The 18,068-nt window shown below is 44.9% G+C and overlaps 1 protein-coding gene across 13 annotated transcripts in view; it reads right to left on the bottom strand.

Annotated features, from left to right (window-relative positions):
• Nucleotides 1-5,617: 5,617 nt before the first annotated feature.
• Nucleotides 5,618-18,068, bottom strand: part of LOC147351586 (signal transducer and activator of transcription 5B) — a 76,471-nt gene continuing 64,020 nt past the window's right edge. For 9 of the 13 annotated variants that reach the window (XM_086357655.1, XM_086357646.1, XM_086357645.1 and 6 more), the window contains exons 13-19: nt 15,226-15,432; nt 13,991-14,085; nt 13,760-13,890; nt 12,763-12,933; nt 9,118-9,169; nt 8,727-8,834; nt 5,618-8,214 (exon numbers count right to left, since the gene is read on the bottom strand). In XM_086357655.1, the coding sequence (XP_086213781.1) occupies nt 8,088-8,214; nt 8,727-8,834; nt 9,118-9,169; nt 12,763-12,933; nt 13,760-13,890; nt 13,991-14,085; nt 15,226-15,432 (891 nt within the window). In that variant the 3' untranslated portion in view covers nt 5,618-8,087. Of the gene's footprint in view, nt 8,215-8,726; nt 8,835-9,117; nt 9,170-10,842; nt 11,119-12,754; nt 12,934-13,759; nt 13,891-13,990; nt 14,086-15,225; nt 15,433-18,068 lie in introns of those variants that run through there. The other 4 variants (XM_086357650.1, XM_086357657.1, XR_015147594.1 and 1 more) reach the window with 3 other exon arrangements.

Below are 18,068 nucleotides of genomic sequence, written 5' to 3'. Positions count from 1 at the left end.
GTGGTTTCTAGTGTATTCATAGGTATGAATGCCAACAGTCAATTTTATAACATTTTCATCACCATGGAAGTAACCCTAGGTCCTTTAACTATTAATCCCCAATCCCTTCCCACCTTCCACACCCCAGCCCTAAGCAACCACAAATCTACTTGCAAAAATACTAAATGCTAGTGTACAAGCTTTTCTGTGGATATATATCTTCATTTTTCTTGCATAAAGATGGAATGCAAGGGGCTCACTGTGTTCCAGTGAGTGGAAGGGCTGGGTTGTATAGTAATTGGAACTGCTAAACTGGTTTCCAAGGTGGCTTCACCATTTTACATTCCCACCACCGGTATATGAGGGTTCCAGTTTCTCCACATCCTTGTCAACACTTGTTATTACCTGACCTTTTGATTATAGCTATCCTGCCCTCCTCATTCATCCATTTGAGTGAGATTTTGCATTTTCCTAATGACTAATGATGTCCTACCTATTTATGTGTTTATTGGCCATCTGTGTACTTTCTTGGGGAAATGTCTTATCAGATTCTTTACCCATTTTTAACTGGACCACTTGTCTTTTTATTATTAAGTTGTAAGAGTTCTTTATATATTTTAAACACAAGTCCATATATCAGATATATATGATTTGTAAATATGATTTTTCTCCTATCTTATGGGGGTATTTTTCCATTTTCTTTTTTTTGACTTGGAGTAAAAAAATCTTTTTAAATTTTTTAAAAATTTCATTTTTAAAAACTTGTTTTTTAACTGGAGTATAATTGCTTTACAATGTTGTGTTAGTTTCTGCTGTACAACATGAATCAGCTATAAACATACGTTTATCCCTCTTGAGCCTCCCTGCCACCCCAGATCCCACACCTCTTTTTATTTTCTTGACAGTGTCCTTGAAGCACACATTTTTTAGCTTTATTTATGTATTTGCCTGCTGGGTCTTCATTGCTGCGCACAGGCTACGCTCTAGCTGCGGTGTCCGGGCTTCTCATCATGGTGGCTTCTCTTTGTGCAGCACAGGCTGGAGTGCCCGTGGGCTTCAGGAGTTGTGGTGCACGGGCTTACTTGCCCTGTGGCCTGTGGAGTCTTCCCAGACCAGGGCTTGAACCCGGTCCCCTGCACTAGCAGGTGGGTTCTTAACCACTGGACCACTGGGAAAGTCCCAAATATTTGGCTCTGATGAAGTTTAACAACCTATTTTTTTCTTTTGTTGCTTATGCTTTTGGAGTCATATCTAAGAATATAGTGTCAAATTTGAGGTCATGAAGATTTACCCTTATTATTTCCTTGGCTTTTCTTTGATCCATATTTTTTAATTGTAGTAAAATATAAATAAGAGTTACTATGTTAACTGTATTTAGTTATCCACTTCAGTGTCATTAAGTACGTTCCCATTGTTGTGGAACCATCACCATCATCTCTCTCCAAAACTTTTCATCTTCTTAAACTAAAACTCTGCGCTCATCAAACAATAACTCCCCACTGCTCCTTCCCACAGCCTTTGAAAACCATCACCCTGTTTGCTGTCTTTATGAATATGACTACTCTAGGTGCCTAATATAAGGGGAATTATACAATATTTGTCCTTTTGTGTCTGTCTTATTTCACTTAGCATAATGTCTGTTTTTGTCCATGTGGTAGTGTGTGTCAGAATTTAAGGAAGGAAATACACACACACACACACAAAAATATATATATACACACACACCGTATTTTATTTATCCACTTATTCATTGATGGACATTCACTGTTTGGCTATTATGAATAATGCTGCTATAAACACAGATGTACAAAGATCTGAGTCCCCCCTTTTAATTCTTTTGAGAATATTCCCAGAACGTGAAGTGCTAAATCATATGGTAATTCACACATGTACCTTTTTGAGGGACCACCGTACTATTTTCACAGAAGCTGCACTATTTTACGAGCCCACCTGCAATGTATAAGGGTTCCAGTTTTTCTACATCCCCTCAACAGTTGCTGTTTTCTGAGTTTTTGGTTTTTGTAATAGCCAACCAATGGGTATCTCTTTGTGGGTTTGAGTTGCATTTCCCTAACAACTGAGCATCTTTTTGTGTGCTTGTTGTCTACCTGTGTATCTTCTTTGGAAAAACGTCTATTCATGTCATGTTCCCATTTAAAAGTTTTTGTTGTTGAAGGGTTCTTTATATATTTTGGCTATTAATCCCCTATCAGACATATGGTTTGCAAATATTTTCTTCCATTCTGTTCGTCGTCTTTTCTCTCTGTTCACAGTGTCTTTCTTCTTCTTTTTTCTTTTTTTAAAACACTTATTTTTTTGGCTGACTGGGTCTTAGTTGTAGCATGTGGGATCTTTAGTTGTAGCATGCGAACTTTTATTTTCGGCCTGTGGGATCTAGTTTCCTGAGCGGGGATTGAACCCAGGCCTCCTGCACTGGAAGCATGGACTCTTAGCCACTGGACCACCAGGGAAGTCCCAATAGTGTCTTTTGATGTACAATTAAAACAATTTTTTTGGCTGTGTCATAGTGCCAAAATGCTTAGTTGCAGCACTGTGGGATCTTAGTTCCCCGACCAGGGATTGAACCTGGGCTTGGTTCAATGAAAGCTGAGTCCTAACCACTGGACAGCCAGGGAATTCCCAAAAGTTTTTAATTTTGATGAAGTCCAATTTACCTTCTGCTGCCTATACTTTTAGTATCATGGCCAAAAAAATCATTGCCAAATCCCATGTCATGAAGCTCTGTTTTCTTCTTTGAGTTTTACAGTTATAGCTCTTATATTTGGATCTTTGATCCACTTTGAATTGATTTTTATATATGATGTAAGGTTCCAAATTCATTCTTTCACATGTGGCTATCCAGTTGTCCCAGCACTTTGTTGAAAAGACTATTCTTTCCCCACTGAACGGTCTTGGCACCCTTGTCAAAAATTTGTTGACCACAGACACATGGGTTTCTTTCTAGACTCTGAATTCTCTTCCACTTATCTATAGGTCTATCCTCCTGCCAGCGCTACACTTCACTGATTACTATTTCTTTGTAGTAAGTTTTGAAATTGCTAAGTGTGACTACTTCAACTTTATTCTTTTTCAATTGGTTTTGTAGGAGTTTTGGTCTGGTTTCCAGATATTTGTGAATTTTCCAGGGCTTCTGATGAAGCTGCTCAACACCATTAGTCATCAGGGAAATGCAAACTAGAATTGACTCAAGTCATGTCACACTCCACTACGATGGCTATAATCAAAAAGGTCAGAAAATAAGTGTTGGCAAGGATGCAGAGGAATTAGAACCCTCATGTAAAATAGTGTGGCCACCTTGGAAACCAGTTTAGCAATTCCTTGTTTCTGGTCCAGGTAAACAAGTTTCCTTGTTTAGTGAGTGGCTGGGTTATTTTAGTGAGTCTGTCTGCTCCCCACTGCCCTCCCCGATACACAGTGTGGAGCCTCTGATGTTGCTCCTTAGGTGGGTGCAGCCCTGAGTTAAGCCCATAGTCAACCTAGCATGACAGTGACTTGCAAGGATCTCTCTGTGTCTCTTTCCCTGACCGCACCCAGCTGTTAAAACGACACTGGCTGTTGGCTGATCTGCCAACAGTGCGCTGGGGAATAAATGACCCCACAAGTGGATCCAATCAAACGCAGGCTTCTTTGAAGGGATAGTTTCAAAGGTCAGTATTTGAGATTTGTTCTGACCCCAAGAGAGAAAGTTCCTTCCTGCTTTATCTTTCCCCATTTCTAGCAAACTAGCCAGTTCAGTTTAGCTTCTGTCTCCAATGAAGCTATGGGTCTCCTGCCAATAGCCTTTCACCAAAACCTCCAGGTTTTGAGAGCACAGTTAAGCTTGAGCTTGCAAATGGAGTCAGTTCCCTGCTTTAAACCTGCCTCTCCTCTCTGGAGCAAAATCTCTGAGTCTTAGGTCTGGCATTGTGGGTATGATGATGGCACGCTTCTGAGTGATGGGCCCACTTCAAAAGCTGAGTGCTCAAACTTCCCTGGTGGTCCAGTGGTTAAAGACTCTACGAGCTTTCAACGCAGCGGGTGCAGGTTTGATCTGTGGTTGGGGAACTAAGATCCCACACACTGCAAAGTGCAGCCCAAAAAGGGGAAAAAAAAAGCTGAGGGGTGGGGGGTGATCAGTAGCCTCAGTCCTTCCCCGGCTTCCTCTCCCATGGTGGAATCACTACCTTATGGACCTGAGCAAATGTGATCAGGGCTCCAGGACTCTCAGTAGCACTGGCCAAGGTAAAGTGTCCATCCTACCAGAAGGGGCCACCTTACCTTTCAGCAGCATCAGCCAGAACTTAGCATCAGCTACAGGGGGCTGGGGGCAGGATGAGAAATGCCGGCATCCTGGCTTTCCCAGATGATAACCCCCTGACTGGGAGCTATGGGGAGAGGGAGCTCTGTGTTCTTGGCTGCACTGGTCTGGAGTTTCTGTCCTTTTGGGTCTTGGTTCAAACACCACGCTCACTCTTCTTACTGCATTTTGAATTTTCTTAAGTAAGCATTTCTTCATTTGCTGTATACCCATAGGAGACTTCGAACGGGTGGGTTTAAGAAAACAACTGTCACCAGTTTCACTGTGGGGGTGGGTGTGTAGAGCTGTTGGTGCCGTCACAGCAGGAGTGGAACTCCTGTCACTCTCCAGTGCTCAGCAACTCAGCTTGGGTCCCTATCTTTACAGACTGTTCTTACCAAGGTCATCTACAGCCTCTTTAGTGCCAAACCCAGACAGTATTCCCAGTTACTATGTTCGACACTGTCACCCTTCCCTGGGCTTTGTTAGCTGTAGCCTTTCAGATTTTCCCTACCACTTCCATCATTCTTTTTTTTTTTAAACCTTATCGGTGATACTTTTTTTTGAAGATTCATTTATGTTCTGGCTGTGGTGGGTCTTTGTTGCTGCACGCTGGCTTTCGCTGGTTGTGGCGAGCGGGGGCTACTCTTCGTTGCACTGCGCAGGCTGCTCACTGCTGCAGCCTCTCTTGCGGGGTACGGGCTCTGGGAGCCTGGGCTTCAGTAGCTGCAGCGTGTGGGCTCAGTAGCTGCAGTGTACAAGCTTATTTGCTCTGCAGCATGTGGGATCTTCCTGAACCAGGGATCAAACCAGTGTCCCCTGCATCGCAAGGTGGACTGTTAACTACTGAACCACCAGCAAAGCCCCCAGTGACACTTAAATTTATTTGGCTGTGCCGGGTCTTAGCCGCAGCACACGGGATCTTCGATCTCACCTCGGCCTGAGGATCTTCAGTTGTGGGATGTGAACTCTTAGTTGCAGCACATGGGGTCTAGTTCCCTGACCAGGTACTGAACTCACGGCCCCCTGCATTGGGAGCTCAGAGTCTTAGCCCAGGGTCACCAGGGAAGTCCCCTGAACACGCTGATTTTTAAGGATGAGCTTTCTAACAGGAATAGGAGATAAAGACTATCATTCTAATTTTCAAAACCTCATGTGAACAGAAAGGTAAGAAACGCCCCCACTAGCCATCAACGCTGGTGACACACACACGCTCTGGGGCAGCCAACGCCCAACTAGTTCCTTTTTTCAGAGTCACACTGATGATTTCAAGTATTTCCCCGTCAAAACCACCCTATCTCAGCACCTGGTGGAATGAAATAAAAAGAGCACTCCATACTGTCCACTGAGGGAAATTTTTATTTGTAACATAAAATACACAATTTTATGACTATTCCAAATTGTACACAATACTTTTTTTGGGCAGTTATATACTACTGCCAATCAAGACTAAAATATGTATCTGAAATAATCTCACAAAGTTTTATAAAGAAAAATTATAAAAAAGTATGCTATTTTAAGTTATATTCACTTTTAGTCTCCCCCCTCACCCACTGCAAAGCCCTGAACACACCGTACATTGAAACGTTTTGATGATTTGTGTGTGTGTGTCTGGGAGCAAGCGAGGGGCTGAGGCAGTCGAGACTTGCCGTCGCCTCTCCTTGTGGTTTGCAGAACAGAGAGGAGAGAGAAGCTATATGCAGACAGTGAGCGTGCCTTTCAGTCACAATCTCTCCTATCAGGAGACATGGTCTCAGGAAAACTGAGGACAGCTCAGCCATGGGACATGCGCAGGAACCCCCAGGCTCCAGGCAGCCACTCTCCTGGGCACCTGTTCTCCCCAGCCCAGTGCTAACTATGCAGTGAGCGCTCTGCCCTTGGCATGCCAGGGGCCGGGCCAACCACTCATCTGAGTGTGTCACTCCCTGCCCCCGGGGTTGCCAGGACCACTAGGGTTGGCCCTCAAGGTGCACGGGTGACAGGGGCAACTAGGCTTCCTTTCCACCTTTCCCCAACACTCCCAGTCTCGGGAAGGGGGTGGGGGGGAGGGGGGATTTTAATCAAATCTTGAGGACATAAGGGGCTGGTACGTCAGTGCTGGTATCCGTGGAGGGGTCAGCCTGGTCATCAGAGGCAGAGACAGTCTACTGCCCGGCATAGAAAAATATTGATAAATCACTGTACGAAACTGAGCTAGGGCAAAGAGCAGCTTTTAAAAGAGTCATCTTCCAATAAATATTTACTACAGAGAAATATTTTCCTTTAACATTAAAACACTGATAAGTTCAGAAGTTAATGTTGTAAAAAAAAATATGTTCATTTCCCCACATGTATAAAAATAATGTTTTTAGGGCCATTCCCTCCTGGGTGTGGTCAGGCCCTTCTTTTCGAGGGGAGCTGGAGTGACCTTAAGGCTTAAACCCCAAAGCTATACCTGCCTCCCCCTTTGCCCACCTGCCTGCCACAGCCCATTCCTTCCTTCTGGTGTAAAGCTATGGAAGAAATTTTGGACGAAATTATGCTGAGGATTTTTTGTTTTGCTTTGTTTTTGCAGCTTACCAAACTTCCCAGAAAACCTGCTGACTGCGTTTCCCCAAATTACCCCAATGCTGACACCCAGCACCCTGCACAGGTGGGCAACACACAGGTCCTGGGTTAGGCCCACACTCTAGCCGCCCACTCCCCAAGACACCGTGTGGACAGTGAAGGGAATAGATGTGGCCTGCGGCGAGTCAAAGGCACAGGACCTGATGCAGGAAGAAAGAATTCTAACGTCAAATTAGGGTGAGAAGGGGAAACCGAGAAGTCCCAATTTAGAAACAAAAACACAATTCAACATTTGCAAAAAGCCGTTATCAATATGCCTTTAGAAAACCTTGCTTGCGCCTCCACCAGCGCAGAGGAGGGCGGGCAGACTGATGGTCGTTCCCAGGGAACAATGCAACATTCTCAGAGCCTGTGAGCCAGGGCCGGGCCGTTCAATCCGGCCACGACATAAAGGACATGAACACTGTGAGCGCTGGTTACGCGACCCTCGTGTCTTTCCTCTACTTCATCAAACGTGTCTGCACATGTGTACACACACAGGAACTAAGTGGCAATTCCACGGGGCGTGGGAGTGAGCGTGGGAGGCAGAGAACAGAAGATGGGCTACCAGTTATTCAGAAAGCCACTACCCACCGCCAAAGCCACGACTTCCCTTGCCCCAACCACTACTGTATGTCCCTCCTTTTCCCATCCCGACCCAGGAAAATGCGGGTTGGGGGAGAGGGAAGGACGGAGGATTGACTTCCTTCATCACAAGGCAGTTTCTACGTTTCAGAAGAAAAGCAGAGACCATCACAGTTATAGATCAATGGCTTGGCAAACACGGTGACACAGATTCACCAGACGGGAGGTGTTTCCACCTCCATCTGTCCTTCCCTCACTTGAAGAGCCACGTGTCAGAGCCACTGGACCTCAAGACACATGGCCCAGTTCCAGGGTTCATGGAACTAACTGCCATTCTGCACAAGGTTAAAACAACCAGAGCCTGTTTGTGGCCCCAGTTCTGCAGCTAAACTCTGGACAGCAAGGGGGAGAAGCAGCACAACGTGCAATCTCACACTCACACACACACACTCACACATCCTTCACTGGTGCCACCATGCACAGAAACACTAAAGTCACAACTAGTATTAACACTTCACATTATGAGTATTGTTTCCAAAGAGAAGCGATTCATGGAATTAAAACATCCACAAAAGTAACTCCTCTGGCAAGGATGAAGAAGCTAGAGATGGCGACGGGGCAGGGGGGGTGGGGTGGGGCGTCACGACTGTGCGTGGGGGATCCACTGACTGTCCATGGGTCGGCCTAGGAGCTCCTCCACACGCCGCGCCACGTCAATCGTGTCGTCCAGATCGAAGTCACCATCGTTGTCAAGGACGGGGTCGGGGCTTGGGAGGAAAAGAGGAGAGGTTGAGGGAAGGGAGAGGTCAGAGGCCAACAAGGAGCAGCAGAGACCACCCTGCACCCCACCAGGTGAGCGGCTCAGACTGCCTGTACCCTTGGCCCAGGCCTGGCGGGCAACTAGTAAGGCGACCTGAACCCTGGGGCAGAGTCGTCTGCCAGTTGGTTGGACACAATGACAGACTAAAATACCAGCCTACCTAGCCTCAACACTGGTTGCCCGCATATACTTAAAACCCATCTGGTCTTTACACAGAGCCAGAAAAATCTCCACTTTAGAAGAGTGGAGCAGGTGACACGGCTCAACCCTGTTCGATACTACCAATGCCTGTTGGTCAAATCTCTCCCTCCCACCTGGGCACGTGCCTGAGCCTGCCTGGCCTGGGTAGTCTCAAACCCAGACTAGCCCTGGTGTCCTTGCCCATCAGTCCTCTGGGCACCCAGCCTGAGGCCAGGTGCCCAGTTCCTCCCCATGGAGCCCCAGAAGAACACAACCTACTTCTGTGGGTACATGTTATAGTGAGGCTGGGGGCACACAGCTGGGGAGGGAGCCTGGTCCATGTAGGTGGCACTGCCTCCGGCAGAGTCTGCAGAGGCGCTCACAAACCTGTGGGAGGAAGCGGAGCCTTAGCAAGGGGTAGTGGGGAGGGAGCACTTTTGTGTCTTTCTCGGGTATGGAAGGACAAAGGGCCCACCGAGCCCGGGGCTTTGGCTGTGGGAGCAGAGCCCTGGGTACCAGGTCCCCTCATGACCAAGGCCCAGTTCCCTCCCCAGGGCTGGGCCAGGTATGTGTGTGTGAGGGGAGGCGGTAGGGGGTGAGGAGAGCCAGGTGGAGCCGCGGGGAGGAGAAAAGAGGCAGTAGGAGACCAGCGCTGGGCCCGGACACTTACTCAGGGACCACCTGCTTGATCTGTGGCTTCACGTACCCGTCCACTGCTTTAGCTGCCGAGGAGGGAAGATGGTGATGAGAGCCAAAGTTCTCAAATGAAATGAAGATGCAGTCTCCCTTAAGAATCCCGTCTTTTCTTAGGATAAGACACAATCACCTCATTTTATCTTAGGATTTGGTACAAGCGTGCCTTTCATTTTTCTCTCATTTCTTTTGGTCTTACAGTGTGGCATGCGGGGTCTCAGTTTCCCAACCCAGGATGGAAACTATAACCCTTGCACTGGGAGCATGGAGTCTTTTAAAATAATTAATTAATTTTGGCTTAGTTGTGGCATGTGGGATCTAATTCTTTGATCAGGGCTCAAATCTGGGCCCCCTGCATCGGGAATGCAGACTCTTAGCCACCGGAGCACCAGGGAAGTCCCACAAGCACACATTTTAATTCATTAGGAAGAGCCAGGAGAGGAGAAGCCCTCAGTACTGACACTGGAAGTTAAGACAGCTTCCAAGTTGGCTTGGATGTGTTAATACATTCTTCAAACCATAAAAAAGGTAAACTTCAATACAAATCTAAATCAACCATTAACTGCACACTCACTGTAAAAAGAAAACACATCTTCCAAAGTTTCAAGCTGCAGATACAGAGGGACTGGCAACAAAACAAGGACCAACATGGGGAGGTCACAGCTGGATAACTTCTCAATCACACAAGGAAGAACGCTGTCACCGCTGGAAGTCTAGAGAAAACAGCCCGGGAGGCCCTAACTTCCTTATCACTGGAGGTGCTCGCACGGAAGGTGGACCAGCACTTGCCAGGGGTCATGCGGAAAAATCTAAGCATCAGAAGGGAACTAATCTTATCAAGGGTCCTGGGAGTTACTCTAGCCCTGAGCCTCTACTCTCTCAGGAAATGGAAAGCCACTCTGTCAGGTGTCTGTGTCGTCTTTGTGTGGGTTTCTGTACGTGGGAGTCATGTGATGGCCGTGCCCCCCAGTGGGTGCCGTTTCTGCTGCATGGCTGGTCAGGAAAAAAGCACTGCTACTGCAGTGCCTCACTCTTCACAGCATCCTCGCTGGGATGTGCTAGGCTACAGATCAACCGAGGGGGTAAGGCAGAGTTACCTTCTCAAAAGGCTGGTTATGGAAATCCAGCTAAGGTCGGTAGCAGGACTGTGATAGTCTGAAGTCGGTGAAGTCTCGTCTCTTGGGTGTGTGAGGAAGGCAACAAGTATGTCTTAACTCTATTAGACAGGGAAGATTCCGCTGAGGTCAGAAGGATGACTCAGTCTAAGAGACTGAACCGCGCCATGGGTCACACATCGCTTGTTATCCTGACCTGCTTCTTCTGGGGCTTCAAATGTCAGTGGCTGCCTTTTCATAATATCTCATGCTTTTTGTGCTTTACTGTCTACAGAGAATTTTATAGAACGGCAGAAAAGATAAGAAACAAAAAAATGCTATAAAAATAACATTTGAAAACCTAGATTAGCTGGGCTCATAAAAAGAAGCAGTGGCAGGTTTAATCCAAAATACCACATAAGTCTAAAAATATTTTGGCTTACTTCCCCACCTAGAAATATAACCAGGTGGGAAGGCATGATACAGAAGGCAGAATCTCTAAAGGAAAAAGGTCAACAGATTGGGCTATGTAGAAAATACACATCTTTGCACTTCAGCAAAACAAAACCTAAATGTTAAAAGAACCATGACACGAAGAAAAAAATCTCTGCTGTATACGATAAAGGCTTTATTTACTATATAAACGTCCTTGCACATTATTAAGGAAAAAGGAACTCCAAAAGAAAAATGAACAAGGAATAGCAACGTACAGGAAAAATACAAATGGCCAATAATGTGGAGGATAAGAAGCACAGGCTAGACTGAGCTCAAACCCTGGCTTGACCTCCTCCTAGCTGTGAGACCTCTGACCAGTTACTTCACTCCTCTGGGCCTCAGCTCCTCAAATGAAACCTGGGGATGGGAACAGTAGCTACTGCACAGGCCTGTTTTGAAGATTAAAAGAGAAACAATTTGAAATGTGCTCAGAAAAGTGTCTGGTACGCAATTAAGTGTTCAACAAATGTTAGCTGCTATTATTACTTCATTTCTTATCACTGTTATCATTGCCATTACATGAAAAGATGTTTTGAGCTTATGAAGAATCAAAGAAATTAAAAATAAGAACTAAGATCTCATGCGTATGCCCTGACATGTAAGATCTCATGTCAGGCTGGCAAACAGGAAGCTGATGAAGAGACTCTATGCCTGGCAGGAGGAGGATGGAGAAACAGACACTCAGACAGGTGTCTGTGGGAGTGGAAACAGACTCCACTTTCTGGAGGGCAATTCTGGAAAGATGTGTCAAAATGTTTGAAAAGCACCTACCCCACGTGTCTCAAATTCGACTTTAGAAATCTGTCCTAAGGAAACAAGTTGAAAGAGATGCAGGTACCTGGTTACCGCAATATTAATCATCACAAAAAAACTGTGACCTACTTCAAAGTATCTTAAATAAACAACACAGAATCACCGCACAATGAAGTTTAGGTATTGTTAAACGATGCTGTTAGTTTATATTTACTGTCCTGTAACTCTGCCTGGGATGTATTTTTCAGTGAAAGAGTAATCAGGTCATAAATGATGATGTACGGTATGACCCAAACCCGCCACAACCTGGTCCTTCCTGCTGCTCTGGCCTCGCCTCCTGCCATTTCTCCCCTGTTCATCCACTTCCAGCCTCCCGGGTCCTCGTGAGATTTTCTAAACACGCCAACTTCACTCCCGTCTCAGAGTCTCTGCTCTTGTTCTCTTGGGCTAGAGTGTTCTCCCTCGAGATCTGTGTGTGAGCTCCTCACTTCATCCAGGTCTACTCTGATGCCGCCTCCTCAGGGAAGCCTCCTCTGACCGCGCGAGTGAAGTGCCACCTCCCTTGGACTCCCTGTCCCTTCACCTTATTTGTTTTCATAACGGCCATCACTAAATACATACACTTATTTACTTGTTTACTGTCTTCCTTCTGCTATTAGATTGTAATCCCCACACAGGAAGTACTCAATAAGCCTCTGGTGACTGAATGCAGAAAACCTAGCTATGTGGACTGAAGAACATCTACTAAATTGTTTACATGGACGAGGTAAGACTATTGTGTGATATCTATTTTCTTTTCTATACTTTTCTGGAAAATTTTACAATAAATACATAATACTTTTATGCTCAGAAAGCAATAAAACCATCTATGTTTTAAAATACAAAATTGTACCTAATTTTGTTTGATCTAAACTTGTACATTGTAACACGGTGTAGCTGCTAGAAAAACACTACGGTGGTTCCTCAAAAAATTAAACATATGAATTATCATATAAACCAGTCCTTTCCCTTCTGGGAAAATACTCAAAAGAATTAAAACCAGGATTCAAACAGATACTTGTTCCCTTCAGTTTGGTATCTGGGGCTGGTAGTGGATATGTTTTTTCTTTGACTAAAGAAAACAGCCTGGGACTTATATCTGCCCTGCATAAAGCTCAAACAGCAACAACTGAGTATTAACTGTATAGATTTTCATACAGACAGACAGACACAGACACACACACACCTAAAACAAAGCCCCGAATCACAACAAAAGCAAATCAGAATGCGAACATTGTTACCAGTGGCAGGCTCGCATGGAACTGGGGTGTAATACTTGGAGTACACTTCGTCTTTGGGCCGGTCAGGAAACACGTAGATAAGGTAACTCAGGTCTCCCAAGCGGTCGGCCAGGGACCGGATGGAGAAATCTCTGGTGGTAAAAGGCATCAGATTCCAAAACATTCTTTCCTCTAGATCAACAGACAGAATAATCGTGGTCTAAATATGACTTCTGAACAGGAAATCTTAAAACCCAAAGAGACTACAAATGAAGCTCTCCATAAAAATTGTCCTAATAAAAATCTCCATTTAAAAATAACCGTGGGTTGTGGATTAAGCGGTTTTAAAAGTCATGGGTAGCTAAGCGGGTACCACATACCCTACTTCCCTTGAGATCTAATGATCTCAGGCAGTTTCCAGTTCAAACAGTATTCTCTCCCTTCCTACAAGAAACTTGTTGCTGACTCCAGTCCCTGATTCCCCATACAAAAGCATGTAAGAGAGATAGGAAGTGTGTCCATAGCCAGATAAGTTACCAAAAACAATCACGCTACTCTTGTTTGACTGTGAGGATCAGAGGAAAGAACTAATATTTCTAGATGGAAACGGTCAACACCCGTAACCCTTTAGCTTAGGATAAAGGAACAATGAAAACAGCATATTATTTCCACTCTAATGACTCCAAACAACAGAGTAATTCTTTACTGAAATAAGCCCAAGGTTGAATAATAAGAAGGCAAAAAGTTCAAAGGTGAAGCAGCTGAGACTTTGGGGAGGATACTGTATTACAAAGTGGCCTGTGGCCTGTCCATTTGTATTTCTCAAAATTAGTGCTTGTAATAATATTTTACACCAGCTGCAGCTGTGTCATGGTTATACATTTGTGCTTCCCATAATTAGTACTGGCCCCAAGGAATAATAACAAGTACTCAATGAACTGGTGGTTACAGTATAATAATTTTGCAACGTAAGCACCTAACCAGAGACAACATGTCCTAAAGAGGGAGAGACACTCACGAGAATCAAACTTCCAAGCAATGGTGATGCCACCGATTTCAGAGTCACTGAACCTCAGCAGGAAGGTCCCGTCTGGCTTGTTGATAAGCAGGTCGTGGGCCTGTTGCTTGTTCACGAAACCCAAGATAGCCCTGAATCATAAAGGCCAAAGGGGCAGAAGCAGAGTGTGATGTTTCAATGCAAGAAGGAAGTTACCACTCTACTGCCAACTTAACAAATGACGATTCTCACCCGTCATTCCAATGAGGCTTGAGATGTTTCTTTAACACTTCCATAACACCATCAAACCACTGCCAGAAAGTGTAATTCCGTCCGGGTAAATTCTCCTGGTTGGAGAGACAACAGTGAACCCAAGAAGGCAAAAGCCATGCTCAGGGTCTGATTACCTGGATACACTTTAACTGGACAAATTAAATGGAAAACATCCACACTGGCAGGATCATACAAATATACACGCCTGCCTGAGTTTGACCAAAGGGTCCTACAACCAAAATACAGTGCAGAGAGGAAAAGACGGAAGAAGGGGAAAACACCACAAAGCAATTACCAACACTCAGTGGGCCTGGCCACACACACTTTCCCCTGATCTGGACTGACTAGTCCTTTGTTGGTTGTGATTTGTGGCCTGTGATGAACAGCAGCAGCATCGCCCAGGAGCTTCTGAGAAATGCAGAATGTCAGGCCTCATCTCAGGCCTGCTATGTCCAAGCCCGCCCCTTAACAAGATGCGCCGGTGATGCGTAAATGTGAACTGCATCAGATCACACCACGAGGCTGCAGAGAACACTCCATCATCTGGGTGTTACCAACAATTATCAGCCAAATGCAGTGACCTGATTCTGTTGGAAGGCAGGAGCCGTACTGCAACGGCAAAGACGGACCGTGGGGGCCTCCTGCTTCTCCTAGCAAAGCTCCTCTGAGCACCAGCAAACCACTTAGCCAGCTGGTGGCACATAACTCTTAAGACAGACTCAGAGACTATGGAATCTCTGAATTAGGGCACTTAAAATAAGTGGAGTGGGGGTGTAAGCAAAGAAATTAAAGTTCCATTTAAAATCAACTTAAATTTCCTTCATCAGCATCCTCTTTCTTGGGCTGAGGGTTCCATGGGAGCCTGACTTTGTATTACGTATCAAGGAACATCAGAGGGTCAAGGGGACAGCCATGGAGCTCTGATCATCACAGAAGCTTTACTTCTCATGAGTTACATTACTGTGTGCTTTTCTGTCTCCTTTACAAAGGAGAAAACACACCAGCTGCATGCTAGTGCACCCACTTTGCTTAAATATTCAAGCACGTAATTCTGTACATAAAATGTATGAGGCTGTCCATCTGTTCAGAAGCTTCCTAATATCACGGGCACATCACATGAGAGATGCAAGGAGTGAGGGCCTGGTGCAGGGCAGCTCCTGAGGGATTGGGTTTGCAGGGGCTGATCTAACCGCTACAGGTGGTGCGTCCCTCACCCGGTTGAACTGGGACCAGGACACAGACATGCCGTTGTAGTCCTCGAGGTGGCTGCTGCTGCTGTTGAACAGCTTCTGCGCCAGGAACACCAGGTTCTCCTTGGTCAGGCCCCGGTTGCTCTGCACCTCGGCCTTGAATTTCATGTTGAGCGCCTCGCACAGCTGCGGCCACAGGACTTTGTCGGGCACTGCAAACGGCACCCTGCCCTGAGAGGGAGAGAAGCCAGAAACCTTAGGAGCAAACAGTCGCATGATTTATACCCTTGATGCGCAAGAGAAAAACACCAGGGACTGGATGGAGTTACAAACACTTGTCTGGCTGAGCCCGAGCGTCAACTCAAACTTCCTTGGGGTGTGCAGTTTGGTGAAATTCAGAAGGTTCCATCTTATCTTCTTCACACGCACCTTGGAAGGTAACCTTGTGCTTTCTGTGGGCTTCTGTAAGTGAGCTGCTGGAGGTCTCGTGTTTCAACAGTCATGAAAAAAACATGACCAAGGTCTGGCTCTGATACTGGAAATTCAAAGGGAGTCGAAGTCTACAAGACTGGTTCTCTAGGTATATCCTTGCTCTTGACTCCTTCTGCCAAGAACGCTAGCTCAAAGTGAAATAACTTGTATGGAAGAGTAGAAACTATGAGCTGACGATTTTACTGAGAAACATATTAGAATATAAATTTATTAAAAACTGCTTTCATCCCATCAGGCACAGTACTTCATTTGACTTTATTATAAATTTTGTTGGAAAAGGCAATTCCTTCACATGATATAAAATTTTAGAAGCACAGAAGGGTATACAGTGAAGTCACTTTCCTATCTGCGTCTGCCAGCAATCTAGTGCTCTCCCCAAAGCATGTAATCTAGTTTATTGTGTATACTAACAAAGATATTCTGTGCCTGTCAGCAAATATGTATAATTTCTTTAAAATATAAAGCCCACATATTCTGCAACTCTTTTTTTTCACTTAATACTTTATCTAGAAGACCTCACATGAGCACATAAAGAAATTTTTCATTTTCTTTTGTGGCTGCTAAATATTCTACAGTGTGGAGGAACAATAATATATTTAACCGGATCTGCACTGGTGGACATCTATGTACTGTTCTTCAGTCTTTGGCTATTGTCACAAGCAATGCTGCAGTGTATTCATTCATTTCACATACAGGCAAATACATCTGTAGAATAATTCCCACAGGGATGTACTTGTTCTAAAACAGCATAATGGAGAGGATGTGGAGAACCCTCCTACAGTGCTGGTGAAAATATAAATTGGTGCAGGCACTATGGAAAACAGTATGGAGCTTCCTTAAGAAAAACTAAAAAGAGTTGCCGTAAGATCCAGCAATCCCACTCCTGGGTGTATATCCAGAGAAAACTCTAATTCAAAAAGATACATGCGCCCCTATGTTCAGAGAAGCACTATTTACAATAGCCAAGACATGGACACAACCTAAATGTCCGCTGAAAGGTGAAGAGATAACGATGTGGTGGACACATACAACGGAATACCACTCAGCCATTAACAGTAATGCCATCTGTAGCAATATGAATGGACCTAGAGCTCGCCATACCAAGTGAAGTCAGAAAGAGAACGACAAATACCATATGATATTACTTATACGTGGGATCTAAAATATGACACAAACTTGTTTATGAAACAGAAACAGACTCACCAAGAAAACAACTTTAGAAAGGGGAGAGGGAGTTGGAGAGGGATAAATTAGGAGTTTGGGATTAGCAGACACAAGCTGCTATATATAAAACAGATAAACAACAAGGTGCTACTATGCACAGGGAACTGTATTCAACATCCTGCAATAAACCATCACAGAAAAGAATATGTGTGTGTGTGTGTGTGTATATATATATATAAACACTTTGCTTCAAGAGTGGGAATACCAGACCACCTTAACTGCCTCCTGAGAAATCTGTATCAGGTCAAGAAGCAACAGTTAGAACCGGACGTGAAACAACAGACTGGTTCCAAATTGGGAAAAGAGTATGTCTATGTCAAGGCTGTATACTGTCACCCTGCTTATTTAACTTATATGCAGAGTATATCAAGTGAAATGCTGGGCTGGATGAAGCACAAGCTGGAATCAAGATTGCTGGGAGAAATATCAATAACCTTAGATACTCAGATGATACCATCCTTGTGGCAGAAAGTGAAGAGGAGCTAAAGAGCCTCTTGATGAAAGTGAAAGAGGAGAGTGGAAAATGTTGGCTTAAAACTCAACATTCAAAAAACTTAAGAACGTGGCATCCAGTCCCATCACTTCATGGCAAACAGATGGGGGAAATAATGGAAACAGTGACAGACTTTATTTTCTTGGGCTCCAAAATCACTGCAGATGGTGACTGCAGCCATGAAATTAAAAGGCATTTGCTCCTTGGAAGAAAAGCTATGACAAACCTAGACAGCATATTAAAAAGTAGAGACATTACTTTGCCAACAAAGGTCTGTCCAGTCAAAGCTATGGTTTTTTACAGTAGTCATGTACGGATGTGCGAGTTGGACCATAAAGAAAGCTGAGCACCAAAGAACTGATGCTTTTGAATTGTGGTGATGGAGAAGACTCTTGAGAGTTCCTTGGACTGCAAGGAGATCCAACCAGTCAATCCTAAAGGAAATCAGTCCTGAATATTCACTGGAAGCTGAAACCCCAATCCTTTGGCCACCTGATGCGAAGAACTGACTCATCGGAAAAGACCCTGATGCTGGGAAAGATGGAAGGCAGTAGGAGAAGGGGATGACAGAGGATGAAATGGTTGGATGGCATCACCGACTCCACAGACATGAGTTTGAGCAATTTCCAGGAGTTGGTGATGGACATGGAAGCCTGGC

The sequence above is a fragment of the Bos grunniens genome, chromosome 19, assembly GCF_055505025.1.
Source record: "Bos grunniens cultivar Pamir isolate PY7600 chromosome 19, Bosgru_T2T1.0, whole genome shotgun sequence".
Classification (NCBI taxonomy): Eukaryota; Metazoa; Chordata; class Mammalia; order Artiodactyla; family Bovidae; genus Bos; species Bos grunniens.
The sequence above is the reverse complement of the archived record's forward strand: the minus strand, read 5'-3'. Positions and strand labels throughout refer to the sequence as shown.